The 14,315-nt window shown below is 43.3% G+C and overlaps 1 protein-coding gene and 4 non-coding genes across 8 annotated transcripts in view; all 5 read left to right on the forward strand.

Annotated features, from left to right (window-relative positions):
- Positions 1–14,315, forward strand: part of LOC101172418 (uncharacterized) — a 43,274-nt gene that overhangs the window by 25,774 nt on the left and 3,185 nt on the right. Inside the window, exons 1-11 of one of the 4 annotated variants that reach the window (XM_078952428.1) lie at positions 2,758–2,832; positions 9,376–9,489; positions 10,609–10,680; positions 10,753–10,923; positions 12,761–12,864; positions 12,963–13,092; positions 13,160–13,227; positions 13,305–13,445; positions 13,510–13,573; positions 13,672–13,753; positions 13,822–13,964. In XM_078952428.1, coding sequence (XP_078808554.1) covers positions 2,806–2,832; positions 9,376–9,489; positions 10,609–10,680; positions 10,753–10,923; positions 12,761–12,864; positions 12,963–13,092; positions 13,160–13,227; positions 13,305–13,445; positions 13,510–13,573; positions 13,672–13,753; positions 13,822–13,964 — 1,116 coding nt within the window. In that variant the 5' untranslated portion in view covers positions 2,758–2,805. Of the gene's footprint in view, positions 1–2,757; positions 2,833–9,375; positions 9,490–10,608; positions 10,681–10,752; positions 10,924–12,760; positions 12,865–12,962; positions 13,093–13,159; positions 13,228–13,304; positions 13,446–13,509; positions 13,574–13,654; positions 13,754–13,821; positions 13,965–14,315 lie in introns of those variants that run through there. The other 3 variants (XR_013658039.1, XM_011479714.4, XM_078952427.1) reach the window with 3 other exon arrangements.
- trnaa-agc (transfer RNA alanine (anticodon AGC)) lies at positions 133–205 on the forward strand. Its single transcript has one exon. It is a non-coding gene; the product is annotated as a tRNA-Ala (tRNA).
- Positions 2,732–2,804, forward strand: trnaa-agc (transfer RNA alanine (anticodon AGC)). Its single transcript has one exon. It is a non-coding gene; the product is annotated as a tRNA-Ala (tRNA).
- trnaa-agc (transfer RNA alanine (anticodon AGC)) lies at positions 5,885–5,957 on the forward strand. Its single transcript has one exon. It is a non-coding gene; the product is annotated as a tRNA-Ala (tRNA).
- Positions 7,387–7,459, forward strand: trnaa-agc (transfer RNA alanine (anticodon AGC)). The gene has a single exon. It is a non-coding gene; the product is annotated as a tRNA-Ala (tRNA).

The following is a 14,315-nucleotide window of genomic DNA, read 5'->3' on the forward strand; positions in this document are numbered from 1 at the left end:
TCATAGGAAGTGGGGGTTGGGTCTGCCCCAGTCAGGGAATAAGCTTCAATGGTAGAATGCGCTTAGCACACGCCCACACAGTGGAAACGAGGCAGTACATTATGGATAGGTGGGGGTTGTGGCTGTCCAGCAGGGGAATTAGCTCAAATGGTAGAGCGCTCGCTTAGCATGCGAGAGGTAGCGGGATCGATGCCCGCATTCTCCAAGTGTTTTGGAACACGCAGCTGTCAGGCGTGAGTTTCAGCTTTTGTTTCATGAATCAGTCACACAGTGTTAGTGCTTCTGCCTTTCAGAATCCAGATTCTGGATCTCTCTGACAGAAATGGAATGTGGGTTGATCTTGTGTGTCAGCGTGTCAACATTCTTTGTTAATGTTTTGTGTGTGAATGTTGTGTGTGTGAACTTTGTGCATGTGGATGTCATGTTTGTGAATGTTGTGTGCTTACTTAGTATGTGTGAACTTTTTGTGTATGATGTTGTTTTGTGTCAATGTTGCTTGTGTAAACATTGTGTGTGTGAACCTTTTGTGTGTGTGAAAATTGGACATGTTAACATTTTGTGTTAGTGTTATATGTGTCAAAGATTTGTGTGTGAAAATTGTGTGTGTTACCATTCTGTGTTAGTGTTATATGTGTGAAATTTGTGCGTGCACGTAGTTTGTGTAAACGTGGTCCGTGTAAATGTTGTCCGCATTAACCTGTGTGTGTGTTAACATTTCTGCATGTGAGAATCGTAGATGTTAACTTTGTACGTGTGAGCGGTGTGTGAGAACATTGTGCATGTGAATGTCATTTGTTATACCATTGTTTGTTTGACCGCTGTGTGAATGTTGCTCGTGTGAACATTGTGTGTGTGAACGTAGTCCATGTAAACAATTTGTGTGTGAACGTGGTCAGTGTGAATGTTGTGTTTGAATATTTTGTGTTTACGTGTGAACATTGTGCGTGCGAACATTCTGTGCAAAAAATTAAATGGGTGAACGTTATATCTTTGAAAGTTGTTTGTGTCAACATAGTGAGTGGGAACGTTGTGTGCGTCAATGTGTTGTGTGTAAATATTACATAAAGTGTGTAAACCTGTGTGAATGTTGGGTGTGAGAACGTTGGGTTTTTGAACGTTGTCTGTTGGTGTGTGAACATTGTGCCTGTGAACATTCTGTGTGAAAGCTGTGTGTGTGAACATTATGTGTGTATGTTATCTGTATTTGTACTTATATTTCAGTGAGGACCTTATCTTGAATACACACAGGCTTATGGGGACCAAGTTTACCGCGGGGACAAAAACTGAGGTCTCCATGGGGAGAAGCTTACCACTAACTTCAGAATGACCTAATAGCCCTCCCCTCTCATTTTCTTTGCATGTCCCAGGAATAGACTTTTTAGGGACTAGTGGTCAAAAGTGGTATTTCAAAATCCTTGATTTATATCAACATCTTCATTTTGTATTAATTTTAAACAAACTTTGAAAAATACTTTGAGGAAAAGCATGTGAGAACTAGCCTGATCTATCCCCACATTCTCCAAGTGTTGTGGAACATGCTGGTTCACTTTAGCTTCTGTTTCATGAGTCAGTCACACTGTGTTTTTGCTTTTGCTTTTCCTAATTGAGATTCTGCCGAATGTCTCTTACAGAGTGGGGGTTGACTTCACATGTGCAAATATTGTGTGTGTGTGTGTGTGTGTGCGTGTGTGTGTGTGTGTGTGTGTGTGTGTGTGTGTGTTGGAATGTTATGCATGTGAAAATTATCTAAGTGAATGTTGTGTGTGTGAACCTCGTTTGTTTCAATAATTGGCGTGTGTATGTTTTGTGTGTATACATTGTGTGTATAAATGTGATGCGTGTGAACATTCTCTGTTAATGTTATGTGTGTTAAAACATTGTGCAGGTAAATGTTTTTTGTGAGAATTTTGTGTGGGGAAATGTTAGGTTTGTGCACATTGTGTGTATGTGTGTAAACATTGTGCCTGATAACATTCTGTGTGTACGTTATTTATGTGAATGTTATGTGTGTGAACGTGTGCGTGGGAAATGTGTGTGTGTTAACGTTGTGTGTGGGAATTTTATGGGTGTGAATGCTGTCTGTGTGAATATTGTGCATCTGAACTTTGTACATGTGAACATTGTTTGTGTCAACGTAGTGTGAACATTGTTTGTAGGAATGTTGTACGTGTGAAGGTTGTTTGCGTGAATGTTTGTGTTAACGTATGTGTTCAATTTACGGGTGTGAATCTTGAAATCAAAAAGGGAGAGATGGAAAAAAAGTTGGAAATACAAATACAGGGAAGAACTTATTTACTGAAGAAGTTCTGTTGGAGCTAAAATAAAAAGGATGTTGCTTCTAAGCATTATGAAGAGGTGAAGAATTATTTTTTTTAAAAAAGCTACAGTTTGGTAGAAAAAAACATTTATTGCTGTGCTAAGTTAACTGCAGAAAAAATCAAATAAAGCTTGACAAAAGACTAAAGTGTCACAGTATTGTGAGACAAATACAATCAAAAGAATAACGTACAAAGTGAAAGTAAGAGCCAAATGAACAGGATCCCATGCCTGCAGTATGAACGGCTTCATGTGAAAAGTGGTGTGCTCAGACTGCAGTGAGCTCATAGGAAGTGGGGGTTGGGCCTGCCCTGTGGGGGAAGGAGCTTCAATGGTAGAATGCGCTTAGCACACGCCCACACAGTGGAAACGAGGCATTATGTAAACGGAAAGTGGGGGTTGGGGCTGTCCAGCAGGGGAATTAGCTCAAATGGTAGAGCGCTCGCTTAGCATGCGAGAGGTAGCGGGATCGATGCCCGCATTCTCCAAATGTTTTGGAACACGCAGCTGTCAGGCGTGAGTTTCAGCTTTTGTTTCATGAATCAGTCACACAGTGTTTGTGCTTCTGCCTTTCAGAATCCAGATTCTGGATCTCTCTGACAGAAATGGAATGTGGGTTGATCTTGTATGTGTCCACATTGAATGTGTGAAATATTTTTGTTAATGTTATGTATGTGAATGTTTTGTGTGTATAAACTTTGTGTATGTAAATGTTATTTGTGAATGTCTGTTTGTCTACGTTGTGTGACAACGTACAATGTTTGAACATTGTGTGAGTGAATGTTGTGTGTGGCAATGTTGCTTGTGTAAAAATTACGTGTGAATGTTGTGTGTGTGTGAACGTTTTACGTGTGGGCACTGTGTGCGTGAAAGCTATCCCTGTAAATGTTGTGTGTGTGAATGTCTTGTGTGTGAATGTTGTGTGCGTGAATGTTGTGCATGTGAACGTTATGTGTTTAAACATTGTTGGCTTGAACGCTATCTGTGAACTTTGTGCATGTGAATGTTGTGTGTGTGAACATTGTGTTTGTGAACATGGTCAATGTGAACATTGTGTGTGAATCTGGTCTGAATAAATGTTGAGTTTGAACGTTGTATGTTTATCTGTGAACATTGTGCATGTAAAAATTTGTGTAAATAAATGTGTGAACTTTACGTGTGTGAACGTTGTTTGTGTCAACATGGTGAGTGTTAATGTTTTGTGCATCAACGTGGTGTGTGTGAATTCCACAGTACGTTTGTGAATTTCTGTAAACATGGTGTGAATGTTGTGTATGAGAACGTTGTGTGTGAACATTGTGTGTGAATGTTGTGTGCATGTGTGTGAATATTGTGCCTGTAAACATTCTGAGTGTAAGTTGTGTGTGTGAACATTGTGTGTGTGTGAATGTTATCTGTTTGTACTTATATTCCTGTGAGGACCTTATCGTGGATACACACATGCTTATGGGGACCAAGTTTACAGCGGGGACAAAAATTGAGGTCTCCGCGGGGATCAGCTTGCCACTAGCTTCAGAATGACCTAAAAGCCCTCCCCTCTCATCTTCTCATATGTCTCCAGGAAGAGACTTTTTGGGAATAGTGGCCAAAAGTGGTATTGAAAAATCCTTAATTTATATTAAAATCTTTATTTTGTATTTATTAATAAAAAAACTCAAAAACACTTTGAGGAAAAGCATGTGAGAGGTAGCGGGATCGATGCCCGCATTCTCTAATTTTTTTGAAACATGCTGCTTACCATCGGTATTCGTTTCATGAGTCAGTCACACTGTGTTTTTGCTTTTCCCTTTCCAAATTGAAATTCTGGATGTCTCTTACAGAAATGGTGTGTGGGTTGACTTTATGTGTGTAAACATTGCGTGTGTGAATGTTATGCATGTGGACATTAACTGTGTGAATGTTGTGTGTGTCAACATTTTGCAGGTAAATGTTGGGTGTATGAACATTGTGTGTATGTGTGTGAACATTGTGAATTTCATGGGTGGGTATGCTGTGTTTGCGAATGTTGTCCATGGAAACTTTGTATATATGAACATTGTTTGTGTCAACGTAGTGTGTGAACATTGTGTGTAGGAATGTTTTTTGTGTGAAGGTTGTATGTGTTCAATTTATGAGTGTGGAACTTAAAATCGAATAGGGAGAGATGGGAAAAAAAGTTGGAAATACAAATACATTGTGTGTGCATGTGAGCATTCTGTCTTAGTGTTATATGTGTGAACATTGTGCGAGTGAACATTCTGTGTTAGTGTTACAAAAAAATAAAAAAAAGGAAATTTCCCCATCGTGGGACTAATAAAGTAGGCAAGGCAAGGCAAGTTTATTTGTATAGCACAATTCATACACAAAGTAATTCAAGGTGCTTCACAAAACAGAAAAATGCATTAAAATCACAATACATCATTGAAATAATCAACGTAAAATTTACTTTAAAAGAAAAGAAAAAATTTGAAAAATGATTTAAAAATAAAGGAAGGGAAGGAAAGAAAACCGCAGATAGGACCTTTCAGTCATATACACGGCTAAACAGAAATGTTTTAAGTCTAGATTTGAACATGAACACAGAAGAGGCCTGTCTTACGACTTCAGGGAGGCTGTTCCAGATTTTAGCTGCAGAATATTGAAACGCTGATTCCCCTTGTTTAGTTCTGACTCTGGGAATCAACAGGAGGCCGGCCCCTGAGGTCCTCAGAGTACGAGATGGTTCATATGGCACTAACATGTCAGAGATGTACTTTGGTGCTCGGCCATGGAGAGACTTGTACACAAGCAGAGCTGCTTTGAAGTCTATTCTTTGAGGTACAGGGAGCCAGTGCAGAGACCTGAGCACAGGACTAATGTGATCATACTTCCTGGTTCTGGTCAGGACTCGAGCAGCAGCATTCTGGATGTACTGAAGCTGTTTTACACCTCGTTTGGAGAGGCAGATGAGCAGGCCGTTACAGTAGTCTAACCTACTGGAGACAAATGCATGAATAAGTATCTCCAGGTCTGGCTTTGACACTATGTTTTTGATTTTGGCAATGTTTTTCAGATGGTAAAATGCCGCTGATGTTACTGACTTGATATGGCTGTTAAAGTTTAGGTCAGAGTCCATGATTAATAGTAATATCTTATCTTATCTTATATGTGTGAAGATTGTACGAGTGACCATTCTGTGTTAGTGTTATTTGTATGAACGTTGTGTGTAAACTTTGTGCGTGTAAATGTTATGTGTGTTATGTGTGAATGTGTGATAACGTTGTGTGCCTCTAACCTCCAACCCCCACTAGTGGTCAAAAAGGGTATTGCAAAATTTATATCAAAATCTTTACTTTGTATTAATTTTAAACAAACTTTGAAAAATACTTTGAGGAAAAGCATGTGAGAGTTAGGGGGATCAATGCCTGCACTCTCCAAGTGTTTTGATGCTGCTTAGCTTCAGCTTTTGTATCATGAGTTAACCACACTGTGTATTTTTGCTTTTGCCTTTCCTTATTTGAAGGATAGGATCCGATGTTTGCTGTCTGACCTGCTAATTGTCCAGACTGCAGTGAAGTCAACAAAAAGTGGGGGTTGGGGTACCCCAGGTGGGGAATTAGCTCAAATGGTAGAGCGCTCGCTTAGCATGCGAGAGGTAGCGGGATCGATGCCCGCATTCTCCAAGTGTTTTGGAACACACTGCTTGGGTTCGGCTTTTGTTTCATGAATCAGTCACTGTGTTTTTGCTTTTGCTTTTTCTTATTGATAATCTGGATCTCTCTGACAGAAATGGTATGTGGGTTGACCTTGTATGTGTCAACATTGTGTGTGTAAATGTTATGGGTGTGAATACTGTGTGTATAAAAGCTGTGCTTGGTAAGCTTGTTCATTTGAACGCTTTGAGTGAAAGTCATGTGTCTGTTTGAACATTACTTGTGTGAACGCTGCGTGTTGAACCTTGTGCGTGTGTGTAACATTCTGGAAGTAAAAGTGGTGAATCTGATCGTTGTACGTGTAAGCCCTGTGTGCATGAAAACTGTCCTTGTGAATGTTCTGCATGTGAACATTGTGTGTGAATGTTGTGTGAACTTTGTGCATGCAAATGTTGTGGAAGTGACCTTTGTGTCCGCAAAGAATGTGTGTGTGTAACCCTTGTGCTATCCTAGGCACTTTAACATTGGGAGTTGGGTCATCTAGACCCACTAGACAGTTCTTTCTAGTGGGTCTAGATGACCACACTTCCAATGTTAAAGTGCCTAGGATAGCACAAGGGTCAATTTGTGTGTACGTGTGAACGTTGTGTTTATGTGTGTGAACATTGTGCCTGTAAACATTCTGTGTGAATGTTTGTATGGGCCTTGTGTGTTTGTGTGTGTGAATGTTATCTGTGTTTGTACTTATATCCTGGTGAGGACCTTAGCTTGAATACACACTAGATTATTGGGACGAAGTTTACCACCGGGACAAAAATCAAGGTATCCTAGGGGAGAAGCTGTGTTGTGTGTTTTCATGTTCAGGACACACTGTTGTACTGTAGTCCCCTAGCCCTTGTGCTATCTTAGATGACCCCACCCTTACATTGACGTGTTCTCCCGACCATGACAAAGGTGGATAAAGGTGGAAAGATTTCATGTAATCCATGAAATCTTGAAGAAAAAAGGTTCAGCGCACTGTCTGGTGGGTCTAGATGACCCCACTCCCAATGTTAAAGTGCCTAGGATAGCACAAGGGTTACAGGTATTATGTGCGGGAAGTGTGTTTCACTTATCGCCCAACTTCTAACCGTCACAAGTGGTCAAAGTGGTATTGCAAAATCCTCAATTTATATCAACTTCTCTATTTTGTATTAATTTTAAACAAACTTTAAAAAAAACTTTGAGGAAAAGAATGTGAGGGGTAGCAGGATCAATGCCCGCATTCCCCAAAGTGTTTTGAAACATGCTTCTTAGCTTTAGCTTTTGTTTCATCCTTCAGTCCTACTGTGTTTTTGCTTTTGCCTTTCCTAATTTGTCGGATAGGATCCGATGTCTGCTGCCTGAACTGCTCCATGGGAAGTGGTCTGCCCAGACTGCAGTGATGTGATGGAAAAGTGGGGGATGGGGTGCTCCAGCTGGGGAATTAGCTCAAATGGTAGAGCGCTCGCTTAGCATGCGAGAGGTAGCGGGATCGATGCCCGCATTCTCCAAGTGTTTTGGAACACGCAGCTGTCAGTCGTGAGTTTCAGCTTTTGCTTCATGAATCAGTCACTGTGTTTTTGCTTTTGCTTTTCCTAATCGAGATCCTGAATGTCTCTGAGAAGGATGTTTGTGCGAACGTTGGATGTGTCAACGCTGTGCATGTGAACGTAGTGGTTGTCAACATTGTGTGTGTTAATGTGGTGTCTGTGAACGTTCTGCAAGTAAACGTATGTGTAAATGTTGTGCGTGTGAAGGTTGTTTAAGAGAATAGTATGTGTTTGAACATTGTGTGTGCGAACGTGGTCCATTTTAACATTGTCTGTGGGAACGTTGTGTTTAACCCTTGTGCTATCCTAGGCACTTTAACGTTGGGAGTGGGGTCATCTAGACCCACTAGACAGTGCTCTGAACCTTTTTTCTTCAATGATTTGTGATCTTCACTGGTGTCCGTGGATTACATGAAATCTTTCCACATTTATCCACCTTTGTCATGGTAGGGAGAACACGTCAATGGAAGGGGGGGTCATCTAAGATGGCACAAGGGTTACATGTGGTCTGTGTGAATGTTTTGTGTATTTGTGTGAACATTGAGCTTGTGAACATTTTATGTTAATGTTATGTTTGTGAACGTTGTGTGTGTGAACATTGTGTGTGTAAAGGTTATTTTTGAATGTCATATGTGTGAATGTTATGTGTGAGCACATAGTTTGTGTCAGCATGGTGTGTGTGTGAACATTGTGTAGGGGTTTCAAACTCATTTTCACTGAGTTTGAAAATCCATGGACACCAGTGAAGATCAATGAGTTTCACTTCATGTTCAGGACACGCTGTTGCACTGCAGTCCCCTAGCCCTTGTGCTATCTTAGATGACCCCCCCCCCCCCCTTCCATTGAGGTGTTCTCCCTACCATGACAAAGGTGGATAAAGGTGGAAAGATTTCATGTAATCCATGGACACCAGTGAAGATCACAAATCATTGAAGAAAAAAGGTACAGCGCACTGTCTAGTGGGTCTAGATGACCCAACTCCTAATGTTAAAGTGCCTAGGATAGCACAAGGGTTAAATTGTGCAGCCCTAATCCAACCTCTGGCTTGTCTCGCGCCCCCAGCCGTCCCCCAACTCCATCTGATGAAGCTCATCTGCTGGACTATGTTACATGAATTACTTCTATTGGTAACAAGTAATTGAGTTAAATTTATTCAACTAAATTTCTTATGTCGATCCAACTCAATTATTGTTTATACAACTCAAATTTACATAATTCAATTAAATATTTTTCCATCTCAATTTATTGTACATTGTGAACTCTCGTATGTCTGAGTTTGAGCCTATAACAATAAAATGAATGAAACAAAATGGATTTGCAGTATGAAACATACTGTCATGTACCCTTTCGCTGACTTCAACATTACACCCCTGAGCACTAGGGGAGCTAAATAAACTTATGATCCTCTTCCTCCCTCTCACTCATGGTGCAGAAAGAATTAAACATAAAAGGACAAATAACTCAGCAAAACACAGTAAAACAGCTAAACAACTAAACACATTTGGTCAAAAACCCACACTTAAACCCAAATCCGTCCAGACAGGCAAGGGGAATGATATCCCACAATTCCTTGCAGTGCCACTCTAACAGCAGCACCAAAGTTACACCTACTTAATTGAATTCATTTGAATGAAAGTAAAATAACTGTCTGATATTTGTGTGTGAGAATGTGATTCATGTGGACTTTGTCCGTGTGAATGTTGTGTGTAAATGTATTGTTAATGTTTTTGTGTTTGTGAACGTTGTGCGTGTAAATGCTGTGTGTGAAAGCTGTGCTTGTGAATGTTGTGGGTGTGAACATTGTATGAAAGTTGTGCGTTTGACCGTTGTGGGTGTGAACATCTAGTGTGTGAGTGTTGTGTGTTTGTGTGTTTCAGGCTCAGTCCTCACAGCAGCAAGTGGACAGTCTGCAGTCTGAAAACCAGACTCTGCGGCTCCACCTGGAGGACGCTGAGGGACGCTACAGGCAGCTGGAGCAGAGGCTCACACAGGTCCACGTTCTCCATGTTTGTCCAGTAGATGGACCTGTCTGCACTCAACAAACCTCAGCACTTTCTCTTGTCGCTTTTACTTGACAGAAGTACCAACTGTTTAAAAATTGATCATTAGAAAGTAATAGTTGCACTTTGTGCACGGTCAAAATGATACAATGCCAAGAGTTTATCATATCGGAGTAGAGCTGTCAAAGAAAAAGTCTCAAGCAAGATTTACGTGATTTGCACCACTTCCACATTTTGCACCAAGCCTCTTCCAACTTTGGGGCAGACATGAAACTGTAGAAAAAGAAAAGAAGAAGAAGACCCTTCTTGCTTGTTCAGTGTGAACAGCATGAAGTGTTGAAGAATCTGCGTTTGGTTTTATAGACAACAGAGGACCGGCTGGGCGTCTCTACCCCCCTGGAATGGTTTAAGTCCCAGCTTGAACACAGGAATCACTTTGTTGACATTAGAAACTGTGCTTGAGGTGTTCCCCAGGGGTCCATCCTGGGACTTTTTTTTGTTTGATCTAAAACATACATGCATCCACTAAGTCATTGATTTTGCTGCATTTCTGTATCATAACAGTGGATGACTCTCAGATTGACATTTCAGTCACAGCAGGTGATAAAACATGCTGTGTTTTATCACTTGACTTGTCTGTCAACCGGATGACGAGTCAAGTTCGAGATCTTAACGTAATCATGGACTCGGACTTAAACTTTACCTTCTAAAAACGTAGTCAGAATCTATTCTGTATGAATCCGACCTGGAGAGAATTATTCAGGCGTTCAGGTGAAACCGCTGTCTAGACTCAGTAAAGGCAGCTTCAGTTCAGATCCTCACTAAACCAGGAAGTAGCATCACATCAGTCCAATGAGAACTCCAAACAGGAACAGGTAAACTCAACAAAACTGAATCCACACCTGCTGAACTGAAAAGCTGAACTTTAGGGGAGAAAAGATTTTTGGAATTGCAGTTGGCTTCACGTTTAGTTCTCATGGATTGAAGTATTTTTCTGGTTTGATGCTAAACTGTGATACGTAGCGGAGTTTGAGTTCCCCTGCAGGACGTTTTAGAATCTGCAGACAATCAGATCTCTGAAACTGCCCCCGGTGGATGTTGGTCCATTAGGAGGCGGAGCTGGAGCGGAGTCGTGCTGAACTTCGGGCCGTCCAGCAGGAGCGGGACGTTCTGCGGCAGCAGGTCTGATGTCAGCCGCCTGAGGGACGCAGTGGAGCGGCGCTCTGCCTCACGCCTCTGCTGTCTGCTCTTCAGCTGGACTCGCTGGGCGATGACCACCGGAGGAGCATCGGCCACCTCAACAGGAAAGTACGGCAGCTCAGGAGGTCCATGAGTGATGCTGATCAGCTGACAGCAGAGCGGCTGACATGCACCACGGAGCAGCTGAGAGCTCTGAACTACAGGATGGAGCTGCTGCAGACTCAGGTGCTCACACTACACCACAGCATCCACCCGAGTCCTGCAAGAACTGCTGTCTCCTCTTTCTGAGCTAAACAGTCAAAGCAGAAAAGAAAGATTCACAAGAAGATGGAAGAAGTAACCCTCACAATTCACAGCTGCCTTTTCTTCAGCTTTAACACCAGCAGCCGTGTGAAAAACACACATGCGTGTTTTCAAGCCTGAAGCTGCGTTACACCCATCGCCAATTGCACGCCAGGGGCGTCCAGTTAAGTCAATGGACGCGATCTAAATTTTTTTTCTAAATCTAAAATTGAGGAGCATCTGACTGATTTCCTCCTAAACTTAATGATAAAGTTTGAACGCGTCATTCAGGCGCCACTACAGCAGCAGACGGGAAAGTCAGACATGGAGACGGGATTACCGATGTTTTCTTACAAAAATAAACCTGATCTCTAATCCTCAACTGTGTCTTCCATACATGATGAGATCTGCAGTCAGTGCTTCCATGTAGCCATCATCAGGCTGAGAACTTGCATCTGGAGCGTCGAGTTCATAGTTGATTTGTTGATTTGTTGAAAAGCAGCAGGAGGCCGGCCCTCTAGGCCTGGATGTGGACACCCCTGGTTTGGTTTATGAGCACATTTCTAGACGAGCGTTGAGCATTTGAGAGGAGGCAGAGGTGATGTTGACGCGCGACACGCAGCATCAGTCAGTAAAGTCAGCAAAGCTGAGGTGTTTTAAATCATTATTGTCACAAAGAAAACAGATGATTAGTGTCTATCGGTGGGGGGCGGGGTCAGACTGGAACTTAAGCAAAGGAAGTGTAACGAGTGCAGTTCTATGCTCACAGCTCTATGCTCACATCCTGTGCATCGTGTTCCTGTTGTTTCTTTATTTCCTCAAAGGTGTCACAGACATTTCCAGGTGGTTCCGCTTCTGCCCCCCCCCCCCACTCATCATCAGCTGCCCAGATTAATAAACGTTTTTCCTGAAGGTTCGATTGTTGTTTAGTGAAGTCAGGACCGTAGGGGAAGGGAGGAACATCCATTCGTCCCCAAAGCGATTTTGCCTTTCAGCTCTGCTCCTTTGACTACAACAGACTGATGTGGTCTGCAGCTGCTGCACCCATTCTGTCCCGCTCCACGATCTAGAACCATGGCCTCCGACTTCCAAGCTTTTCTCATTCCACCCTCTTCACACTGGAGTCCAGACCACCTGGTGCACGTTGAAGGCCCTGGTTCAATGAAGCCAACAGAACAACATCATCTGCATAAAAACAGAGATGGAATTCTAAATCCAAACCAGACTCCCTCTGGTCCCTGGAAACCCGTAGATGTTCAGTGTTCCAGTGATCGCTGCTAGAGTTCAACATGGACTGGAAACAGGTTTGACATGCTGTTGGAAATGCAAACCGACCCTCCGCTTGGCCCGTCCAGGGAGAGGACGGCCCTTAGTAAGGGAACCTGGACCGTCAGGCTGCCTGCTGTCCTAATGCTCAGCGTCCCACACAGACTCCTGCCTGTGAGGCAGGAGTCTGTGCAAGTGAGGGCGTTCCATGTCCAAGAGGCTGGAGTCGCTCTCTTGGCTGCAGAGGCTGAAATTTGATCATTTTTAGGGACAAGATTTTCAATTGGCAGGTGGGCTGTCTAATATCTGAACCCAACAGAGCTTCAAGCTTCGTCCCACTCAGAATCTGGAGGTGGACGTCCGAGTTTACCCGTTCAGACGTGTCGGTGCTTTCATCCACTCGGTTTCATGTTTGTATATCTGAGATTTGCTTTGGTTTAGTTCTGAAAATGATTCTTTTGACCGAAAGTCAATGTTTCAAGGAAAAACCCGGAGTGGGTGTGTCTGTCAGCAGGTGTGCGCCGACAGGTGTGAGGAAGAAGACACAGAAAGACGAGCCAAGAAGAAGAATAAGAAGCTCAGACTGGAAAACTCAGACCAGCGGCACCGACGACATGGGTAACTGTTGGCTCTCCTGCCCTTTCAGGTCGCTGTAGCTTCTGTCAGAGAACAGCGCACGTCACAGAAGTAGAGGCAGGAACAGTGTGTTTGTGCAGGAGTGTGATGCAGGTCTGCGATGAGGTGGAGTGTGTGGAGAAAACGCTGCTGAAGAGGCGAGCCGAGCTGCGAGAAGCCGACCGGCGGCTGCTGGAAGCTCAGCGCTGCGTGCACGCCACCAGAGACCAGGTACACAGACACGTGCACACGGGCTGACACGCAGACCGCTTCATTTACCCATCTGCACCGCCTCCAGGCTGCTGAGCTGCAGCACAGAGTTGAGGACAGCGCCACCTGTCTGCTGGAGGCTGCCGAGCACCTTAGGTACCCCACACAGTCTGACCTCAGGAGGCGATCATGTGACCTCATGCTGTGACCTCAGGGTGTGACCTGACCTGCAGGACGCTTCAGGACGAGGAGCAGCAGCTGACGGAGAGGAGGCAAAAGCAGCAGCGGGCTCTGGTGGAGTTGGAAGAGATGCTGAGGAGGAGAAATGAGGAGCTCCAACAGCTAAACAGGAAGACTGACGCAGCAGCAGACAGGTGAGGAGAACACCTGGATCCGAACAGGAAGCTCTGAGCAAGTTTCATGTCTGTCTGTGTGCAGACTCGCTGACGTGCTCTCAGACTGCCAGGAGGCTCAGAGGCGTCTGGACTCACTCACCTGTCAGGTAAGATCACAACCCCTGACCAGCAGATTTCTAATGTGAAGGAAGAACTCTGCTTCCACACACCTACTCGCTCAAAATCAGAAACCGGGTTCTTTCAGGAGAAGCAGCGAGAAGCTCAGAGCAGGGAGGAAGAGCGAAGACTGGCTGCGTTGAAGGCGGAGCTTAGCATGCAGCGAGCAGGTAACCCCACTATTGGCATGTTTGACCAGGTTTTGATCCGTTTCTAAAAATCTGTTTTTATAATTCAGAGCTGAAACGCGTTCTGCTGGAGCAGCAGGCACTGACAGATGTGAAACACAAACGTACCCAGAAAGAGGAGGAGCTCCAACAGGAAGTGGGAAACCAAAGAGAAGAAGCTTCGTCTCATCTCAAAGCTGCCAAACAGCATCAGGTCAGAAAAACTACAAATCCCATGAGTGATCCTCAGAAACCAGAGATAGAAGCAGACCTGAACATGTCGGTTACCAAATGCTGCGACCAGAAAATGAAAAGTAATGTTTTTCTTTAGAGCAAAAAGGATTTGTTATTTAGTTTAGATAAATATGGTCAAACTCACAGTACCTACACTTTATCAGCAATGTCTTACTTCTTTACAAGGATATTTAGGTCTGCAGAGATAAATGTCTATTGAAGGCCCACTCTGAAGAAAACAGTGTTTTTAACGTGTTCTTGTGGTGTTTTTCTCGTAATGGAGGACATTTATAAAGAAAATTAAGATTAAATTTGCATTTCTGAGTTTTTA

The sequence above is a fragment of the Oryzias latipes genome, chromosome 9 (assembly GCF_053564925.1).
Source record: "Oryzias latipes strain Hd-rR chromosome 9, Olatipes_Hd-rR_3.1".
Taxonomy (NCBI): Eukaryota; Metazoa; Chordata; class Actinopteri; order Beloniformes; family Adrianichthyidae; genus Oryzias; species Oryzias latipes.